Source organism: Myotis daubentonii, chromosome 4, assembly GCF_963259705.1.
Source record: "Myotis daubentonii chromosome 4, mMyoDau2.1, whole genome shotgun sequence".
NCBI classification, from domain to species: Eukaryota; Metazoa; Chordata; class Mammalia; order Chiroptera; family Vespertilionidae; genus Myotis; species Myotis daubentonii.
The window spans coordinates 35,210,960-35,233,210 of record NC_081843.1 but is presented as its reverse complement, the minus strand read 5'-3'; the positions used below and the strand labels follow the sequence as shown (position 1 = coordinate 35,233,210).

At 53.6% G+C, this 22,251-nt stretch overlaps 1 protein-coding gene across 1 annotated transcript in view; it reads left to right on the top strand.

The window, feature by feature from the left end:
• Nucleotides 1-22,251, top strand: part of COL26A1 (collagen type XXVI alpha 1 chain) — a 166,724-nt gene that overhangs the window by 123,745 nt on the left and 20,728 nt on the right. Inside the window, exon 4 of the mRNA XM_059691838.1 lies at nt 18,422-18,483. Coding sequence (XP_059547821.1) covers nt 18,422-18,483 — 62 coding nt within the window. The remainder of the gene's footprint in view (nt 1-18,421; nt 18,484-22,251) is intronic.

Sequence of the window (22,251 nt, the reverse complement as noted above, 5' to 3'; positions counted from 1 at the left end):
CAGTTTAGGTTCACAGTAAAATTGAGCAGGAGTAAGATTTCTCTGCCCCCTACCCATTACCAGCTTCCCCCACCAGCGTGGCGCCTTGGTGACAGCTGATGAGCTGCATTGACACAGCACCATCCCCCGAGCCCACGGCTTACAGAGGGCTTCTTCCTGGTGTTGCACATCCTGTGCTTGGAGCACCTCTGACAACCAGGTCTGAGCTCATCGTTGGGAGGCAGAGCCGCTCATGGGCCCTGACACTCGAACAGTTTGAGGGGCTTTTAAGTAAAAAGAACACACAGGAAGCTCTTGTTCGTCGAATTTTACAAAAAACATGTGAGCAGATGAACACACTGCCTGAGTTTCTCTTGGGGCCTTGAAGGAGTCCTTGCAAGTGAAGTTTCCCGAAGGGTAAGCTTCATCGTCCAGCCCCCTCTGCTCCTTATTCTCCGTAAAGGTGTTCAGCGGCTTCTGTCTCTCTGAGGAGAAACACCAGGCCCCTGAGCTGGCTCGCAGGGCCGGGCATGGGGAGGCCGGCGCTCATGTTCTTGTGACCCCAACCTGGAAGGCGCTGAGCTCATTCTGCGCTCGGGGCCTTTACACGTGCTGCCCCTCTACGTGGCCGCTTTCCTGCCACTTCACTGCTCGCCCCCACTCTGGGGCCCCACCGACAAATCATGTCTGGATTTGAGGCTCCTCTTCTTATTCCCCAAATAGCCCATCGCTACCACCACCACCACAGCACATGGGACACTGGAGTAGCTGCCTGGTGTCCCCATGTCTCTTAGAACAGACGTGACGCTCCCTGAGGGGAAGGAAGCGTGTTGGACCCACCGGCCACTGTGTGCCAGAGCCCTGACCCACAGCAGGGCACGGTAAGCGTCTGCCGCATGAACGGCTGATGGAAGGATGACCATGGGAAAGGGGGGAGGAGCGTCTGAGCTGCCCCTGTCCTGCCTCGAACCCTCCACTGGCCTTAACACAGTTGCCAAGCCCCACCTGAGTCAGACTTATTGGGCTTGGCATCTCCGCGCCTGGTGGGTGTGGTTGGGACACATTTGGGGGAATTATCCCCTGAGCACTCCTCCACTCCTGGCCTCAGTGTGTGATACTTTCCTCCCCAGCCCCTCATCGCTTTAGTGCCCCCTGGGCCTCCAGCTCGAGGGAGAGGTGTGGGATGTGGACTAGCCATTCCCTCCTCCCCAGCAGCCCCGATGCTCCAGGTTCGTGATCATGGAGGCCATGACGCTGCCCTGCTGCCTGGCCTTGTGCGCCTCCCAGGACGGACCAGACTGATGCCCCTCCCCTTGTAGGCCCCCAGGGGCTCCTGCCTCTGAGCTTCTGAATCTCTTCGAGCTGCCTGGAGGCCTGGCTGGGCTCAGGCTGCTGGGCCTTCAACAGCTCATGGAACTGGCCCTAGCTGGTGTGGCCAGTGGACAGAGCATCAGCCTGCAGACTGAAGGGTCCCGGGATCGATTCTAGTTAAGGGCACATACCTTGGGTGCAAGATCCATCCCTGGCCCTGCTCAGGGCATGTGCGGGAAGCAACCAATTTATGTGTCTCTCTCACATCGATGTTTCTCTCTCTCTGTCTCTCCCCCTCCCTTCAACTCTCTCTAAAAATGAATGGGAATGGGAAAATATCTTCGGGCGAGGATTTTTTTAAAAAAAAGAACAACTCATGGAGCTGGAGGCAGTCCAGTCCTTCCAGGGCAGATGCGGGAGACGAAAGCCTCTCACCTGGAGATGCTTCCCAAGTCTTCTCCCATCATCAGGTCATAAAGTTGGAGGTGCCATCCCCCCTCGGGCTTGTGGAGGATCTGTACCCTGCACTGAGATGGCTGGTCCGGGCCTGGGGAGGCTGTGTGGGTGGAGGAAGGAGCACTGGACTAGGAGCCAGGCAGGCCAAGTTCAAGTGGGAGCTTATCTTGGGTAATCTTGGCTAATTATCATCTCCCGAGTGGCTGTTTTTTTAAATCTTCAATCGAGGTCAACAGCTCCCCCTTCTTTTTCACAGAGAACATGAAGGATGCCTTGGTCCCTCCTTGAATTTGCACCTGGCTGGAGTCTGCAGCCTTTGATCAAGCCCACGGCCCCCTTGCCTTGTCCCAAGGGTGGGGCTACAGAATGCTTAGGAACAGGTGATGCTAAATATGGGCCAAGCCAGCCCTGCCTGGCGTATCAAAGGCAGTGGCTCTTGAAGGCCTCCGGGGCCCAACCTCCTGAATGGACCCGGTCCTTTCATGTCTATTGCTCGGCCATGAGTGAGGTGTGTGGGAGGATGGCACACAGACAGTGGTCTCTTCCTTTCCCCTCACACACAGGCTCACACGACAGCCCACACCCCTGCATACAAGACAGATCCAGACCAAACACACTCAGGCTGTCCTGGCTAATGTGGCTCAGTTGGTTGGTCATTGTCCCATGCACGGAGAGGTTGCCGGTTTGATTCCCAGTCAGGGCACATGCCCAGGTTGCAGGCTCGATACCCGGAAGGGGATGTGCAAGAGGTAGCCGATGAATGTTTCGCTCTCACATTGATATTTCTCTCTCTTTTTCCCTCCCTCCTCTCTCTAAAATCAATAGAAACATGTTTTAAAAAAAGAAAGTTCCTTTGGATTAAAAAAACACATGTACAGGCTCACACAAACACAGCCATTGTGAATACGTGCACATGGGCGTGTGCAGGCCAACAGGAATGTGTCACATTTACACACACATGCACAAACATACACACGCCAACAGGCTCACACATAGGCACACATATCATAGGCTTCTGCATCCTCCCTGTTGAGGCTTCTGGCAGCTTCTGCCCAAGGAGGGGATGGTTTGCTGAGGCCAGAGCCAGGGAATATGGGGAGCGGGGGGTGGGTGTGGGGGTGGAGAGATGGGCTGGGAGGCACAGAAGCCGCACGAGGGCTTTGAGAGGCAAACTGAGGAGTTTGCACTTTGTACCGCAGGTGACGGGGAGCCTGTTGTCCAGAGAATTGGAGACTTTCCTAGGAGATCTGGTCTCAGCCTGGGGAACCCTGACTGGGCTGAGACGGCTGCAGGATGAGAACTTGCAGAGGCCTGTGGGCTCCGTGCTCTGGCTCAGCTTTGCCTCTATGGCTGGTGGGTGTTCTCGGGCAGATCCTTACCCTCTCTGGCTTGGCCATGTCCTCTAAGTGGGTACCTGTGGCTACAGCCCACTGGGCATATAGGGAATGCTGGGCCTGTCAGATGGGCCCCAGGTGTTGAGAAAGGGGCCTTATGGTTGGGGACAGATCTTGCTGCTCTAGACCATCAGACAACTGGCAGGGCCCCGGGCAGACCCGAGCTGGAGCCTCTGACTCACAGCTTCAGTCTGGGGAATCATCAACTAAATTAGGTTTGGAAGCTATCTAATTACCACTTTCCCTTTCCAGTGTTCCTGACTTGTTTTTTATATCCTGACTAGAGGCCCGGTGCATGAATTCGTGCACGAGTGGGGTCCCTTGGGGTGGCCTGCGGAGATTGGGCCCCAGCTTGTGCCCCCAGTCTCACAGCCCCGCAGCCCTGCCTGGCACCCCATCTTGGCCTGGTGCTGCCCCCTCACCTGCTCCACCATCTTGCCGCAGTCCCACTCTCGTCGGGACTCATCGGGGCTGGCAGCACCTTCACTGTCATCTGCTGCCAGCGCTGCATCGCCAACACCCTCCATGTTCCACGCCGCCCCCTGGTGGTCAGTGCACATCATAGCGAGCGGGCGAACTCCCGGTTGAACGACTGCCCAAGGGGACAATTTGCATATTAGGCTTTTATTATATAGGATGTGCCCCCCTGCCCCCCCCAGGAAGCCCTTGGCATGCTGTTACAGTGGGTCTTGAGGGCTGTCTCTCTGCGGACAGGGAGCTGTCGGCTGGGTCTGTTCTCATGTCCTGCTCCCCAGTGGCCAGGACAGTGCTTCCTGGCCAGGGTTTGTCAAATGAATGTCTGTGAGGTCATTTCCTATCCATTGCTGCATATGTTGTGCAGTGGGAAGTGCCTTACTTTCCTTAGAAAGAATTCTGTGTTCCAGAACTTCCCAGGGTTATTTCCATCTGGGGAAGTACTCCAGGAGCTGACACTGAAAGTCTGTCCTTTCCTTCGCACACAGCCTCATGCCCGCCTCCAGCGGCTGCCGCTGTTCCTGCACACATTCACAGGCCCTCGCTTTCCACAGGCCTCGGGGGCTGCGAGAGGGGCGTCTCACCTCTTGGCTTTTGAGTCGTTTCAGCTTGGAATGACCTATAGGGAAGGCTTAAGAGACCTCCATGTTGCATATGTTATGCACATGTGCACATATGTTGCGAGTGCCTGTGTGTGTGTGTGATCCCAGCATCCCAGTCCTCATGTGCGCATAGAGCTTGCGTGTCTGAGCTGGAAAGGTCCTGGGGACATTCACACACACATACACACACACATACACACACACATTTTGTGAATATATGTATACCTTTGTACATACTAGTATATGTATAAGTCTATATGTATGCTATGTAGAGAACAAGAAAAAAACCCCAAATAATCCAATTAAAAATGGGCAGAGGACATAAAGAGACACTTTTCCAAGGAAGACATACACAGTTTAGAAAAATCTATTCGTGTAATTCAGCTCAGTTACAGTTTAAAAGATAAAATTCATGATGAAAACTGCAAACCCGGCAGAGAAAGGAAACTCTGGCCACGTAGACATCAGCTACCAATCCCACGGCCAACAGTGCTCCCAGCTGTGTCCCTTTAGTCATTAGTGGATTTCAGAGGTGCCTATCACGACTTCACAAAATACCTGAGTTAAAGAAATAAAAGGTAAATAGGTTGGAAAGCTCCTATAATGACAAAAGGCAGTGTTACCAAGACAAAAACACAAGCCACAGACTGGGAGGACATATTTATAATGCCTAAGATTGACAAAGGGTTGGTACCAGAAATACAGAAAGGACTCCTGTAAATCAATATGAAAAAGAACAATTTAACAGGAAAGTTGGTCAAGAACATGAACAGAGTGAGGGCTGGGTATCTCAGTTGGTTAGAGCGACATCCCGATACGCCAAGGCTGTGAGTTCCATCTCCAGTCAGGGCACATACAAGAAGCAACCAATTAATGCAAATAGATCTCTCTCTCTCTCTCTCTCTCTCTCTCTCTCTCTCTCTCTCTCTCTCTCTCTCTCTCTCTCTTCCACACACACACACCTTCCTCTCTCTTTCTAAATAAAATTTGTTTTAAAGAGCACTAACAGGCATTCCACAGGGTAGATGGAAGGGCCGTGAGAAATGGCTCAGAAACCTATAAAAAGCTGTTCAGCCTCATTAGCAATGTGGAAAATGCACATTCAAATCACAATGAGATCGCATCTCACACCCTCCAGATTGACAGACTTTGCAGTTTTGAATGGCTGCCTTTCAGGGCTCTGGGGCTCCTCCTTGCCAGGGCTGGGGAAGTAGTGTTGGAAGAAACTGGATGCCCCCTCCCATTAGGGAGGCTCATTCCTGACTCCTGGTGTCCCCCCTGGCTCTGCTGGGTCGGCGAGCAGTCCCAAAGCGGAAGTGTTTGGGTCCTACCCCAGTCCTCCCCAACCTACCCAGTGCCCACTCCAGGCCCTTGGGTCTGCCGAGACTGCTTCCTTGGAATGTGCTCATGTCAGGGCCCTCCTCCCAGGCAGCCACATGTGCCTCTGGCTGCAGTGCCTGGGTCTGGTCTGCAGAGCTGGGGGGCAGGAAAGAGGGAGAAGGCAACTGGGGGGAACTGGATCAGACTGCCCCTCCCTTAAACTTGGATAGATCTCTCTCTCCCATGAGAATCTGCACCCCAAGCCCACCCCATCATATTCCTAAAACTCAGAGAGGCGGAAGGGAGGAGATTTGGCTCTCCACTTCTCGCAAGCTCCAGGCCAGCTAGGAGCAGGGAGCAGGCATCGGATGCTGAGGCCACCTTTGGCTGTCCTTTCACCTCCCTGGCAAGGGCTCTGCTTCTGGCCTGAGCCTCCTCCCATCCCCACTTGGCGAGTCTCTCTAGGTTCTCAGAAGCCTGGGATGGGACACTGGACGCCAGCCCAGTTCATGGAGCAGAAGCTTCTCCCGCTGCTCCAGACCAGTGTCTGGGCGCTGGAAAGTGTGGCCAATAGAAGCCCTAATCCAGTAACCACGCTCTGTGCCTGAGCAAAGGGCTTCCTGTCCCTCCGCTCAAACCAGCACACAGACGGTTGCTGCTGACCCAAGAGGAGGCCTGGCATTTCCGGATCTGGGCCACCTTTCACCTTTCTGGGCTTAATTGTGGGGATAATGTTATCTTCTTAGGTCCTTGAGGGGAATGGAAGAGTGTTTTGTAAAGGCTGTGCCCTCAGCGGTGTGGTATGGACTCATTCTCACTATGGTGTAAATGACTGAGTGGAAGTAAGGATGTGCCCGCCCAGGAGGGTGAAAAGGCTGCCGGGTGCCTATGCAGAACTGGGTTTTAGCTCGGGTTCAGCTGCCTCCTCAGATGTGTGACTGTGGCACTTACCACCCCAGAACTGTTTCCTAATCTGTAAAAAGAAAGGGCCGGATGAGATAGCTCTTAAGAGCCTTCCTGTCTTCACAGTGGTAGGAGAGATTTGCTTCCTAACAGAGAGCTCAAAGAACAGCTGCCCTTTCTCAGACGTGCACTCCGTGCGAAACCTGCTTTCTCTCTAACCAGTTCAGGGCCCAAGGAGGTGTCCTTGATTATCCCCGTCTTACGGGCAAAGCAGCAGAAGTTCGGAGTTAAGTAACTTCCCCAGGTCACACAGGTTGGGGCGGGGGGAATAGGGGGAGGGCAGAGAGGTGACTAGCCTTAAGCTATTAGACAACCACTGTAAATCCTGTGCAAGCGCCGCCCTAGCCTATGTATTGTCCAAATGTGTCTTAAACTATCCCAGGGGTGGGGAGAAGTGTCTCTAAGACAGAATCAGTTTGTGTGCAAGTGATCCTCCAGGCTGGAAATGAGGCAGTTAGCAGAAAGAGCATCCCCGGTGAGGGCCTGTGCCTGTAGGGAGGAGGGGCCCCATGAAGCCATCCGTTAGTTTGCACGGCAACCTCCTCCTGCTGGGAAAGGTGAGGCCCAGATTTGAACCTGAGTCAGGAGTCTCCCCACCTGCCTAATTCTCCTCCCTGGCCTCCTCCCATGGTATCTCAACCGGTGACCAGACAGGCCCCGGGCTCCAGCCAGACCTACTCTGGCGAGGAGGGATGAGGGGCAGCTGAGAGGAGGGTGTGCAGGGAGGGGGCAGGCCAGACCCAGAAGTATGTAAGTGCAGGCACTGCCTCGGGGAGCTGAGCCCAATGTCACAGAGCAGGTAGCTTCTGTGCGGGCATGACACCCCTGAGAGATGTGGGACCGGCCTCCTCACATGCTGCTCCCTGGGGTGTCTGAGAACCAGAGATGGGGGCACCGCGACCTGCCCACCTCTTGCCCACCTTGAGCCCAGGGAGTAGGAGGTGCTTATCGGGGTCTCTGGGGTCCCACCCCCTGCAGTCAGAACAGCTTCTCTTGGACTTTCACCCGGCCTTTGGAGGAGTGCGGGCCTGGAGAAAAGAAGGGACCTGCCCAGGTTCATGCAGACAAAGGTGCAGAGCTGCTCCCCAGGCCTCCTTCCTCTTTTCCTGGGACCCCTCCTCTGCTTCTCCATCCAGTCCTACCTCCTGGGCTTGGGCTGTGTCTTTAATTCTTAAAACTCTGCTCCCATTTCTTCTGAAAGCCCCAATGACCAAAGAGATGCCACCCCCTGCTTGCTCTTTGTGGGCACCTCATCTGTCCCCTCATCTGGGGATAGAATCGCTGGGTCATGGAGTGGCCTTCTCATCTGCCTTATCAGAACCTGCCAAACGATTTTTAAGTGGTTGTCACAGACACTCCATTAACACTGTAAGCCGCATTCCAGTGGCTCCTGTTCTCTGTAGGACTTGGTGTGTTAGTCTTTTTAATCGTAGCCGTTCTGGTGGGTGTGTGGGAGCATCTCATTATGATCTAATTAGCATTTCTTTATATGGCCGAGTTGAGCCCCTCTACGTAGGACTGTTGGCCAATTGGATATCTTACTTTGTGATACAAGTATTCCAAGAACCCTCTTCTACTTGGTGATAGGCCTCTTTGTTCTCTGAATGGTATCTTCTGATGAAAAGAAAATCTTAATTCTAATGCAGTCACTTTTTTTTTCAAAGTTTGCTTTCATGTTAGTGCTTTTTGTGTCCTGTCTGAGAAATCTTTATTCTGAAGTCATGAAGGTAGTCACCTATGTTTTCTTCTAAAAGCTGTATGGTTTTATCTTTCATATTGAGATCGATGACCCATTTCAAATTGACTTTCATGGGTGGTTGCCGGGGTCCAACCCCAGCAGGTCCAGGGGTTCCCAAAGGCGTAGACGGAGTCGGCGAAGAAGGAATGACACGGAGACAGCGTTCAGTTGATCAGCAGCCTAGCCAGGATCTCCAGCCAAGTTCTGGTCTCGATCTCCAGAGAGGTTCTGCTTAGGATCTCCAGCCAGGTTCTGTCCAGATTCTCCAGCCAAGTCCAGTCACCAGGTTCTAGTCAGGTTCTCTTGCCATGTTCTATAGTCAGGTTCAGTCCAGGATCTTTTGCCATGTTCTCTCCAGTGAAGTTCTTCTGTCTCCAGGCTCCGTGTAGGTTCTGTCTTCTGAATTCTGTGTTCTAAGTTCTGTGTCTTGCAGTCTTGTTACAGCTATATTTATACCAGTTGATTCAATCCTATCAATCTCTATTACAAAGGTTAGGGCGTTTCTTATCTCCATTCCAGGGAGTAAAGATTATGTAGCTTAAGCATGATTGTTCGTAGTTAAAGTGATTAATTACCCGCCTGGCACTTAGTTGAGGGGTTTTATTCCCTCCCTAACTTCAGGGGGAAATCCCTACCTGGGGAAACAACCTTTCTCAGAGACCTTGGTTAAAACACAGCGCCAAGAAGGTGAGCAAACATATAAAGAACAGTATGCCATATATGCCAGGTCCCTTGAAACAGCAAGCATGGACCGGCTCCCGGCAGGTGGTGTGGGTTAGGGCCCAATTTTTCATTTTACTTTTCCATTTCAATATTCAATTGACCCAGCACCACTTATTGAAGAGCCTACCTTTTCCCTACAGCGCTGCCTTTGTGTCTTTTATACTGTGTGGCTGTATAAGTGTGGGTCTTTCTCTGAACCAGCAATAGAGTGTCTTAATTACTATGCTCTTATAATATGTCTCAGTTCTGATGATATAAGTCTTCTATATCGTTTTCTGTTTGTTCCAGATGGCCTTGGCTATTCTCAGACCTTTGCATTTTCATATACAATATTGGGCCTTCCAAACCATGAACACAGTACATCTTTCCATTCATTTAGATCTTCTTTAATTTCTCTCAGTGATAATTTATGGTTTTCAATAGATATATTCTTAGACAATGGTGTTTTTGTGAATGGTATTTTAAGATTTCATTTTCTGTTTGTCACTAGTATATAGGAATATGGTTGATTTTTGTGAGCTGTTTTTATATTCCACTGATGGTGCTAAATTAATTTAATAATTCCTCTTTAGATTTTGCTGGGGGAAGCTGCTTTGGGGTGTGGCCCAGCCATGGTGCAAGATCCACTGACTTTGAACTGTGGGCTGGATATGGAGGTAGAGAGGGAAGAAGACAGACTCAGCTAGCCAGGCCGGCAGAGCCCCAAGGGCTAAGCTGGGGTACAGAAATCTCAGACTTTGCCAGTGTCCAGCCATGGTACAGGCACTTGTCTTCCCGTCACATGGGAAGTTGCTGCCCTGGCCAGGAGCTCAGCCTACCCTGCCCTTGTGGGAAGGGAAGCCTGGGTTCTGATTCTGCCCTTTAACCGGCAGTCTGTGTGAGCTTGAATACATTGCTGAACCTCCTCACCCACGAGGAAGGATGGGTAATCCTGTCTCTCACCCACTCAGTCCCTGACAAACATTTGGTGAATTGATTTCACTCACTAGTGATATCCCTTGTCCCCATGGAGTGTTTCTGAACTTTGCCAGAAAGTTCCACAGACCAGGGGCTGCTGATGAGGGTGCCAGACATGGGGTGGAGGTAGCCAACTCCCGTTGTATTCCGAGAAGCTTCAGTGCTGTTCAGTCAGTCCTTTGGGACTTGTGTTCAGCAACATACTGAAGACACCATGCGAGGCTGCCCCTCTCCCAGAAGGAACTCAAGTTACTCTTCAGTAAAAGTCTTGGCAGGAGTTCCAGAATAATCTTGCCTTCTCTGTGATCCCTGATATAGAAAAGGATGGAATTTAATTATTCTGTCCTGTCCACCAGCCCGAAGGCTGGGCCTGGCGGGCAGCCACATCTCTATCCCACCAGCAGGCTCCCCGGTCCCTGATGGGGTTCATTGCTCTGGTATGTGTTGAGGAGCATAGGGGAGGCACAGGGCAGGGCCCCTATCATTGGCCTGAGCTTGCTCTCTTTACCCTTCCTTTTGGGATGTGTGGCTGAGAGAAATCCAATCTGTTTGCAATTACCTGGATAAGCCGTTCTCTAGAAGTTAAATGGACAGGTGGCTTCCCAGGCCACCCCAACCAGGGCACCTAGCTCAGTCCACCATGGTCTCATGGGAAGGGAGACCTGGATTCTGATTCTGCCCTTTAGTTGACAGTCTGTGTGGCCTTGAGTGTCTTGCTGAACCTCCCTGACTGTCAACCTCTCTACTACCTTAGAGCTGCAGGCTGAACTGGAGATACCAGGACTGGAGAAATCTAGAATTTACCATGCCCTCATTGCCCCAGGGGCCTGGAGAGCCCCGAGGCCTCTAAAAATCTAGCCTGCAGCTGGCTAGCTTCCCCCCAAACATCTCCAAGCCTTATGGCTAATTGGATTCCCACCTGGTACAGAAGCTTAAGTAGGGGACTTAGTGAGGTCTGATTGGGCAGGTTTCCAGTGCAAGGTCAGACAGAATCCCGTAACGGTGAGGAGTGGTGGGCCCCGTCCTGCATAGGAGAGGCACACAGATGGGCACTGCCCCTCAGCACGGTCACTTATATGTCCAGAGGCCCTTGAGGGTGAGGCCACTTATCCCTGGGTCCTTGTCACACATAATACTACAGAAGGAACAAAGTACTAAGTAGGGTTGCTAAAATGTTGTGTTTTTATTTCCTAAATCTGGTAGTGCCATCTTTAAGGCAGCTGGAGCTGAATCACAGAGCCCTCCTGAGTTCGGGAAACGCTGCCCTGGTTGATGAGTCTCATTAGGACCTATTTGTGGGTAGGGGCTTATATCAGTCAGTTTCCCCAGAGAAACAGAACCAAGAAGGGGTGTGTGTGTGTGTGTGTGTGTGTGTGTGTGTGTGTATTCATATATGTATATCTACCTATCTATCTCTATAGATGTATGTTAAGGATTTGGCTTATGCAATTGTAGGAGCTGGCAAATCTGAAAGCCTTAGGGCAGCCAGCAGGCTGGAAACTCAGGAGGATCTGCTGATTCAATCTTGAGGCAGAGTTCCTACTTCTCTGGGAAACCTCAGTTTTGCTCTTAAAATCTTCAGCTGGTTAGATGAGGTCTACCCACATTATTTGGGGTAACCTCCTTTACTTAAAGTCAACTGGTTGTAGATGTTAACCACATCTGCAAAATAACTTCACAGCAACACCTAGACCGGTGTTTGACCAAACAATAGCACCAGAGCCTGGCTAGGTTGACACATAAAATGAACCTTCTCAGGCCTCCAGCCTCCCTTCAGCCACTGAGTCTCAAGGCTGCTAATCCTCAGGGGCCACAGATATGGGGGGAAACTGGTTCCTCTCACCCCAGACCAGAAATGTGAGCTTCAGGGCCATTCCCCTCATGCACTTTGTGGGGTGTCTTCACATTGATCTCTTCTGAGACCTGTCACATTTCTCAGGGGTGGGCCAGGGAGAGTATCAGGCCCATTTTATTGATGAGGAGACCAACACTTGAAGTCCAGTGACGCTGCAAAGGTGTTGGCTTGGCAGTGGAACCAGATCTTTAGATTCTTCTTCACCTTCAGGACACATGCAAATATCTCCTTATAATGTAGGACAAGCCCAGCGAACTGCGGATGGGCCTCGTGCCTGTGCTCAATGGTTGGGCCCTAGAGAGAAGGAGGACTCCTTGGGTAGGCTCATCTGCCATAAGGCCATGAACTTGGCCAGCTTCCTTTCCTCTCTGGGCCATGGCTTCCTGCCTGTGATGATTTTCAAGGTCTTTTCCTGCTCTGTTCAGAAGACCAAGAACTATGAATAGAGACCAATGACCCTCAAGGGATGCTTGTTTCATTCAATCCATGAATATTTATTAAGACCCTACTGTGTGCCTGCTAACATGTGAAACCAGAGGTGATTCATACAGAGGGGAACAGAGGCCATAGTCTCACATGAGCAGGGAGTTGCCCTCAGTGTGGTAGTGGTCCTGAGGGGTGGGGTAGCCACGCCACAAGCTGAGAGCTGGGGAAAATGGAAAAGCCAGGGCCTGAGGTGCTGGGAGCCACTGTCAGAAGCTGGGACACAGGGACCAGGGAAGGCCAAAACCACTCCCCCTCAGTTCTCCCACTCTACATAACAACCCAATCGAGGTAGGGATGGATGGTCCCATTTTTAGATCCAGAAACTGAGCCAAAAGAATAAAATGTCACCCAGAAATTTTAGACAAACAAGGGCAAAACACCCATAATCCTACCGCTGCAACTATTTCTATTTTTCCTCATTCCATTCCTTGACTATTCATCTTTTATATAATTGTAAACAGAATACAGATACAAGTTTGTGTATTTTTTCCATAGCATCACGAGCAGGCTTCATGTTTTTACCCAGTTAAAATTTTAATTATATTATGTATATTGAATATGTTTATTGTTTTACAAAGACAAATAGTCCTTTAAAGCTTACAGTGAGGAAGAGTAGTCCCCTATGTACCTCTTTACTCCCAATTTTTATTCCCTTTAGTCAAGCACTTTGTTTTTTGGTTAATCATCACCCGAGGATATTTTTTCCATTGATTTTTAGAGAGACTGTAAAGGAGGGGGAGAGACAGAGAGAGAGAAGCATCGATGTGAGAGAGACACATCAATTGGTTGCCTCCCGCACGGGCCAGCCAGGGCCAACATGGAGCCTACAACCAAGGTATGTGCCCTTGACAGGAATCAAACCCAGGACCCTTCAGTCCGCCAGCTGACGCTCTATCCACTGAGCCAAAATGGCTAGGACAAGCACTTTTTTCTGGTGGGGGGCTTTCCTCTGTAGTGCTAACATTTACACATTGCTATTTCTCTTGGTTTTTCATCTTGGAGAGTTTCTGTTGACTTTCTCCTGTGCAAGGGTCTGGTGTGGTTTTTTCCCCCCATCCCTGATCTAGCTTCCATGTCCTCTACTCCTCCCCGACTCCCAAATAATTGTATCAGAATTTGGGCTAGATCAACAGACAATGAATAGAGAGAGTACGATAACAAAGCAAATGCTATTCACAGCCGATTCAGGTAGTATACCAAGGCACTTCTCTTCACTTTAGACTTTTCATTTTTCTGGAAATTAATAATTCTTATTTGCTTAGTTTTTTATGCCATGTCATAGAGATGCATCACTTGGCATGTCACTAATTCACCCCAGATTTTCCAAAAGAAGCTTAATTCTCTCTTCCTTGTGTTCACACACATCAGGGGCTCTCTCCTTTCTGAACCCTCTGTGTCCTGATCTAGTGTGGTTGGGTCGTGCTCCAGCCTCTTGCACACTGTCATCGTGTGACATTCCTTCATTTCCCTTCTTAGGATATTCCTTTATCTCGCTCCCATGTTGAACTTGTCTTTATTTCCCTGTTTTGGGTCCTTTCTCGAGTTTACTGTTTGTTTTGGTGGAGCACATCCTCAACATCTTCATGAGAAGGAGTGCCTGGAGTATACATATTTAAGGCCTTCCATGGGTACAAATGCTTTCATTCTCTGCTCAAACCTTGGGGGATAGTTGAGCTGGGTACAGAATCTTAGCCAGAAAATCCTCTTCCCTCAAAAGAACACCTCTGTCTTGAAGACTGGAGAGAGCCTATGGGCATTAGAGAAAGCGCAGATGGTGTGTCCTGGCAGGAAGTGGTTGACCTGGCCTGGATGGAAGTGTGGTAGTCAGAGCAGAAGGCAAAGAGACCCGTGCAGGCTGGCTAAGCCTAGCCAAGATGCGACTTCTTCCTGAGAGCAGTGAGAGCTGTTCAATGTTTCTGACAGAGGGTGAGATGACCAAAGTCTCACTAGTGGAGGAAGCTCTTAATTGACCTCCAGACACCAGAGCAGATGGAGGGAAGCACTGAAAGAATGTTTGGCCAAAGGTTAACCTCTTGGGAAGAGCAGGGCTAACCCTGTGTGTAGTAAGATAGAAGGTGCCAGATGTATTTGTGCTGGAGGTTCTATCTCAGCCTATCTCTTGTCCTATTGAAGAAACTGAGGCCACTCAAGACCTCCTTATCCTGTGGTCTCGTAGGAGCATTCATGAGCAATCTACCTGGCCTGCCCTGACCCTGTCCCCACAGCCTTGGGCTCCATTGACCTCCTTGAAGCCCTCTTCTCCTAATAGGGCCTAAGAGTCTTGCCTAGGGGTAAGTTCTTGGGGATTTTAGGGATCTCCTCCAGCTGGGTCATGTTGGGTTGGCTTTCTGGGAACATCCACCCTGTACATGACCCCTGCATGCAGTCCCCATCTCTAAGACCTCTCACAGAGAGAGCTGGGTCTTTGGGGGATAGGACCACTCTTCTCCCTGCTGGAATCTCATGGCCCAAGCCTCACAGTGGACTCACTCTGCCTCTTTAGATTCCTCTGCAGTAGCCAACTCCTACCCCAGGGATGAAACCCCTCTCAGGGGTCAGGTCTTGGGAATCCAGCCTCATTCAGGAGGAAGGTCCAGAATTTTGGGTGCAGAGCTATCACCAGTTGTAGTGCTGGCCAAGGGCAAATGGCAGGCAGATTGGCAACTACCATCTTGCTGTAGGTGGACAGAGCCCAGCAGGGAGAGCCCAAGGGCAAGGGTACGGTGCCAGGAGAATTAGTCCAGGACCCTGAAGCCCTTGGAGCTGATCCAATGTAAACTCCTTCACAAGTGGGAAAACTGAGGTGCAGAGAGGTGAAATGCAGGCCTCTCAAGCCACACAGTGAGTTTGTGGTCTCTATAGAGTTCCCTTTCCTCTGACCACACCAAGGAGTTAGTGTCTCTCTCTCTCTCTCTTACTTTTTCTATCTCTGTCTCTCTCTCTCTCTCTTACTTTTTCTATGTCTGTCTCTCTTTCACACACACACACACACACACACACACACACACACACACCTGTTTGTCTGGCACATCCACACTTCCAACATATTGGCAAAGATTTCCTGATACCTGTGTCCTAGACACTAGGGACTTGTGTGGTGGCTGGGCGCTCATCAGCCCGAAGGGGGTAGGAACATGGGAATCACAGAATCTCAGAAAGTTAAAGTCTTCATGTGAAGAGGGGAAACCGAGGCCAGAGCTGGGCAGGCAGGGCCTCAACCAGTCCCAGAGCCAGTCATCCCACCAGCGCCGTTTCCACCTCTCTCCCCATGAATAATTGGAGAAAGCTAAGCAAACATAACTTAATTGCCTGTCGATGACAGAATGCCAGGGGATCCATAAACCCCGCCTGGTCTCAGCGAGCCTGCCAGGGCAGGTGGCACGGGGAGGCCAAGCTGACGGACCCGCCCCTGCCCGTTAGCTGGGCCTCTGGGGCCTCTCTGCGGCTGGGGACCTGGACCCCCTGTGCCCACCAACAGCCAAGCAGCTCCTCACTTGCCAAACAGGGCGCCCGGTGCCAGAGCAAACTGGGCCCGAGCCCAGCACACTTTCCAGAAATAGGTTCCTGCGAGAGCCTGAGGCTCCCCTCCCTCTGCTGCCCTTCCCCTCTGCAGGGAGTCCTATTTGTTGCCTCAGATCCTGGAAACACTTTGTTCAAGGTCCATAACCGCTGTAGAATGTTCCATGGGTGGGGCTGGGGCTCTAATTTACAACTTACCCATGCCCAGCCTCCTGCTCTTCCTGCTGCCCCAGGTGGGGTGCCCCCTCCCATGTGGAGAGGAGGGGAGCAGGGGCTCACGCATCCTGCTCTCTGGAGTCAGCCTGTTTCCCGTGAGATATGGCTGCTCAGGAGGGCTCCTGGGCCTTGGCTGCGAGGGCAGGCACCCTCCTCCTTACTGCCCTGCCGCTCACCCTGTCAGTCTTAGCACAGTCACCAAGGGGCTCCTGGGCGCCCCCGTGCCTCCAGGTGGATGAGGGGATGGTTGTCTGCGGCCAGCCGATGGATGGGGTGTAGGGTGGGTGGATGGATCATGGGACTCTGTTTTGTTCTCTGTCTTTCCCATTAAAGGCTCCTTCCAAAGGCCCAGGACCTGACATCGTGGGCTGTCTATACTTGAGAAGGAGGCACTAAAGCGACTCAGGCTCCTTCCCTGTGGTTTGGCCTTATTGCTGGGGGCCTTTGGGACCCAGCTACTTCATAGGGGGGCTCCCCCAATGTCAGTGCCTGTGGGCCTTTCTCCTCAGGTGGGTCCCTGTGCCCAGGGGATACTGCCCTTCTCCCACCTGGAGGGTCTGGTCCTCTCCGGTGTGAGGAGGCTGGGCCTCGGCCACGGGCTGTGTTCCTTTACGAGCAGCACTCCTCTGCTGAGGGTCTCCTCTGCCTGGCCCTGTGCTCTGTGGTTTGTACCTTTCCCTTTCTTTACCATCCCTTCCCCGGAGAAACTTAGAGGGAATCGATATGTACAACCTCCCCCTCCCCCATTGAACCCCCAACCCCCAACCCCGCCTCTCGCTGGTCTTTGTGAAGTCCTGCCCGACCTGAGTCAGACAACTGTATACATTCTTCTAGTTGTTTTAACGTTTCCGTGTTTATACCTCAGTCTTTAATCTGTTTTATGTATCGAGGTTACTGACAAGGTTTATTGGGGGGAAAAGTTCTGTTCCTAAAACATGCCTATAAACCACTGGCTGGGCCCAGCCCAGGGGAACAGGGAGGGCGATGAGGGTGAACGCCCAAGAAGTAGGCCTTCTGGACCCAGGCAGGGCTGGTGAGCAGGAGGCAGTGGATGTCAGCCCCCCGGCCCCAAGGCCGGGCACTCCTGGCAAGGACACAGCCTGGACCACCTATTCCCATGGCCCAAGTGTCCCCTGGCCATCCCCGCCCACTGGCCTCACAGAGCAACAGAGACATTGGCAAGGTGACTTGCATTCAGTGCCAGCGATGGGGACCTTTCCAGGGACAGCCTGGTGTGGGACCCGTGGACCTGCTGGTGGACGTGCAGGCCTCACTGCAGCCCAGGGGCCTCCACACACCCAGTGGAATCTGTTGAGTTACCCAGCTCCTCTCGTGCGTGTGTGTCTGTTTAACCAGATGGGTTCCCGTCGGGCCAGGCTTTGAACTGAGCGAGGAATTCAGGTGTCCCCTGACTTCCAGAGCAATAAAAGCTCTTTGGAACAGCTTTGAACCATCTATTTCCTCATTAAAGAGCTCTGGCTCTCTGGGAAGACAGACATAGAAAGATAATTACAGCCCAGGGAGTCGTGTGCCTGGGGGTTAACCATCATGGGTCTCCTAGTGGGCCTTCCGGCTTCAGGCCTCCCACTCCTCCCACTGTACACTTTGCTGCCAGAGTGAACTTGTAGAAATGCAAACCGACCTTGATTTTCCCCTCCTCCAGCAGCTGCCCGTTGGCCTCAGGAGTTCCTCCTGCCAGAACCTCTGTGTTAAGGCCCCGGCTCCAGCGTTGGGGGCCCCGAGGGGTGCTGTGCTCTGGCCAGGCTGCTGGCGGACCCCTCTTCGGTTCCCCCCGCAGGCCTCAGCACCTGTTCTTCCCCTGCTGGACCTGGCCTCTCCCTCTTCCGCACCTGGCCAATCACTCTACCAGTATGTCCCTCGGGCCCCACTTTTGATGCCAATGACTCCAGGACGCCCTCCCGGACCTCCAACCCCCACCCCAGACTGGCTTTGGTGACCCCATGATGCTCTCTTGCACGTGCTGTTCTTACAGCTCTAGCACAGACCTTACCAGCTGTGCCTTTGACACTGCAGTCCTCAAAGTCGGGGAGCACATTTCATTTGCTGCCCATTCATCAACTCTCAGATATTTCTGGGCCCCTACTTTGTGCCAGGCGCTGAGGCTCATGAGCAAACAAAACGAACACAGACCCCTGCCCTCAGGAAGCTCACAGGCTGGCTCGGTGCTGGCGCAGGCACTTCGCTGGATAAACGGATGGCACTAGGTGCTCTGGTGCCCAGAAAGGAGGCTGGGGGCCAGGCTGCACGGAGGAGGGGATGCTTAGGATGATGCCCTGATGGATGGGGAGTTTTCCGGGCATACAATCAAAGAGTTCCCTGCTTCCTTACCCAGAGGCTATCCTGGTGGCGGGTGGCTCTCTCCCCAGGATCTACACTCCCCCTTCACCGGGCTCCTCTTCTCTTGCAGAATGCATGAACTGTACCCGGCTCAGCGACATGAGTGAGCGCCTGATCACGCTGGAGGCCAAGGTCAGACAGCCTGGGGAGCCTGGTCCCGGAGAGCTGGCTGTGGGGAGGGTGCCTCAGGCACCTGCAGGAGGTGGCTCGGGGTGTGGCCCAAGCCTCAGGGAGCCCACCAGGCCTGAGCAGCCCGGTCCCAGGGGTTGGGTGCTACTAGGGGCTAGGCAGCTGTGGGTGGCCTTCTGTCGGCTGGGCCAGCCTCCTGGGGTGGGGGAAGGGAGTGGAAAGAGCAAGAAATCTGAAGGTCCCAGGCAGCAGGCTGGTCTGGGTACAGGCCTCGGGGGCTGAGGGACTGGTTGCCTAGAAGTGGACCCTCAAAGGAAGGAGTGGTTGTCCCACCAACCCCGCCCCGAGAGCTGCTTCCCCTAACTCTGGCCCTCCTCCTGCTGTCTGGCATGGGGCTGGGCACAGAGGAGCTAGCTGATGGAGGAAGAGCTCCCCAGCACTAGCCAGCCCTCGGCCCGTCTACCTCAGGGGAAGGAGAAGGTCGCCTCAGAGGCAGAAGGACTTGATGAAGGATAAGTATTTATTTGGGAATGGCCCCAGGTGGCCCTGGAGAAGAGGGAGGAAGTAAGCCAGGGAAGGAAGAATGTGCCAGGGGCAGGCGTGTGGCGGGCAGGTTACCCGGGAGGGCCCCTGGGAGGCAGTGCAGAGCTTGCTGCAGAGCCGACCTCAGGGGCCAGGATGCTCCCGTCCCTCACTGGGCGAGGCGTCTCTTGGGTGGTGTTCCCTGTCACTCTGGCCTGCCCCCCAGCTCACTCATGGCCAGAGAAAGCCATTGGCAGGTACAGGCAGGGAGAAGGCGGAGCAGTGGGGGCCACGGGCTATGCCCCAGCGGGGCCATTCTCAGTAGAACCCCAGAGGTCTGAGAGCAGGCGCTGGTGACTGACTAGAGGGGCTGGGCCTAGGGGAGGACAGACCCCTTGGGGCAGCAAAACTGCAGCGGGTGGGACTGCCTGGCCCCAGGGCAGAGCCAGCACTGGGAGGCTGGCTTTACCTGAGCCCGAGGCAGAGCCCCAGCTGGGGCTGGTTCAGCCCAGGAGAGAGTGCCTTGATGGAGGAGGTGGTGTGACAATGGCCAGCTACCAGGGAGGCCAGAGCACTGAGGTGGGCAGGAGCCCGGAGCAGAGCCAGCTGTTCCCACCCACCTGGCCCTCAGGCAGAGACACATGGACACATATACATACTAGTAGATACATAAAGGTACACATGAACACACGGGCACACATACATAGACACGACGTACAGATACCACATACAGGCACGTAGACACGTAGACACACATACACATACACACAGCCCTTGCCAGCCCGACATGGCCTTTGGCCCTGCCCCTGCCTTGAAAGCTTGACTGTGAGGGCACCTGCCTCGTCAGATGGGGGCTGCAGGTGACTGTCACTGGGGGTCAGACATACGTGGGACCACCCACCAGCTGGGTGACTTTAGCAAGCTCCCGCCTCCTCATCTGCAGAATAGATCAAGCTTCCTGGGGCTGCCAGGGCCTCAGGGGATTTGGTGGTGGGACCCGGCTTTGGAAATGGTTGGATGCTAGGCAGGTGTGAGGGTCTGTGTTATCATCTACTCCACGCCTCTGTTCCCACCACAAGACACAGGTGCACAGGAGACGTCCGTGCAGAGCACAGGACATGAAAGCCCCAGGGCTGGAAGGCCTCGTCCCCACCCCTGCTGTGGGAGGGAGGCTCCTCCGGCTGCCCGGGCTCCTGGTCACAGGCCCGGGTGGGGACCGGTGCCCTCCTGGGGGTCGGTGGCTTTTGGGTGCTGGGGATGGAGGCTTCACGGCGAAGATGCAGCCACGTGGGCCAAGCTACACGGGGATGGGGAATCCCTGGAGGGGTCACCGTGCTGGGGAAGATAGTGGGGTGACTTCTGGCACCCAAGACTTTAGGAAAGGCAGGGTCCCCGGGCCAGCGGCCTGACGGACATTTTCCAGGCACCTGAAGCCTCCGCGTGGTTTGGCAGAGCATCGCCCGCAGCCTGCCCTGGCCCCAGCCCAGCACCCCGGGTGTTAAAAGTCACAGCTCCGGGGGAGGACTGGCACAGGGCCAGCTGTCCCCACCCACCTGGCCCTCACCCGTGCCCTCCTGCCATGAGCAATTCCTTCCCACGTCCGCCCAGTCCTGACACCTCCCTCCATCTCCGCCCCAGCAGCAAAGCCAAGGGCGGTGGGCAGGTGGCCAGGCTTGCTCTCTGGCCTGAGGCATCGTGACCCTCAGCAGGCTTTGGGGGTGGGGGGTGGGGGGAGCAGCAGGATGTGTTGGAGGAACCAGGGCTAGGGTTCCTGTCCTAGCAGTAGCCCTGCCTTGGCACATCCCTCCTCGACTCCGGGCCTCGTTCTGCTATCCCGTAAAACAGAAGTTGAAGGAGTCACTTCCCTGCTCCTCACGGGGACATTTTGAGGCAGGTATATAGTGGGCAGCTCAGGTGGTTCTTGGGTGGGGAGGAGTGAGGGGAGGTAGCTTGGGTCTGGGATGTGCAAAGAGGTGGCTGCACCTATTTCCTTATGGGGAGCCCAGCTCAGCAGCCCACCGCCTCCTGGAGTCCCAGACAGGGGCTGGAAGACTCCTGTCCCAGCTCACCTTCTAGCTGCCTCTACCTGCCTGCTCCAGGCTCAAGCATCTCCTAGAGAGGTAGGGCCACCAGGAGTTTTGTTGGCCTGGGTCAGAGGGCCTTGGGGAGGTAGTGGCCTGGAGAAGGAGAGGGTCACAATTTAGGCAAGTTGTCAGGACAGCCCAGCAGCCCCGGTGCATTTAACAAGGTCAGATGAGCCTGCAGGGGTCAGAGAACATGGCGCTGGGGCCAGCCAGGCTGGAGGCTGGGGTCTGGTGGCTAACGACAGACGGCAGAGCCAGGCGGCCAGACCCCAGATGGGAGTCAAGTCAAGCAGCTGACATAGAGAGCAGCAACCCAAAGGCCTGAAAGCTGAGACTTCTCCCCCGAGGAAGCCTGTTTGGATGTGTCAGGAGAGATGCATTCAGGTACGAGTACCTAGTGGCAGCTATTCCCTGAGGACATGTATTGTTTGTTTAACAAAAAGTCCTGGATTGTTTTGGTGGCTCAAGAACCCAGGCTCTTCACAGCCTCCCCCTTCATCTCTTTAGTGAATTATCTTTTGTCCTCAAGGTCCATGCCTCATGGTGACAAAGTGGCTACTGCAGCTCAAGGCATCACATCTTAACACCGAGTTCAAAAGCAGGAAGTAAACCCCAACAAACTCATTATGTCTCAGTGGCCAACACTGGGCTATATGCCCACCTCCTAATTGCCAGGGAGCTGGAAAAATGAGTACCTGGCCAATCATGATTCTTTCTCTGGGGCCCCACAGGGGGTTCTGGAGCAAGGGAAGAAGGGGCAGTGGGGTCCAGACAACCTTCGGGGTCAGCTCGCTCCATCTTCACTACCTGTAGGTGCTTGAGCTGCCAGAGGACCCAGTCCTAGCAGTTGGTCTGGGACTCCTCCCACCCTCCTTTCCTGGGACAGCTGGGATGGCTGTGGGGGGACAGAAGACAGAAGGCCAGCAGGAAAAAGCTTTCAGCCTTCCTCCCTCTCCTCCCCCTCCGCTTTCACTCTGACTTCATGGGCCACAAGGAGTGGGAGGGAGCCCAAGGGGACTTCCCTGCGTGAGGGTCAGCGAGGCCTCGGAGTTCGGCTGGCGTCTGGTGCCAAGCAGCCAGACCGCGATGACGTCATTAGGGCCACTGCCCTGGAAGGCCATGGTCTGGTTTTCTTGGGCCGAGTCCCCACGCCCACTGCCACCTG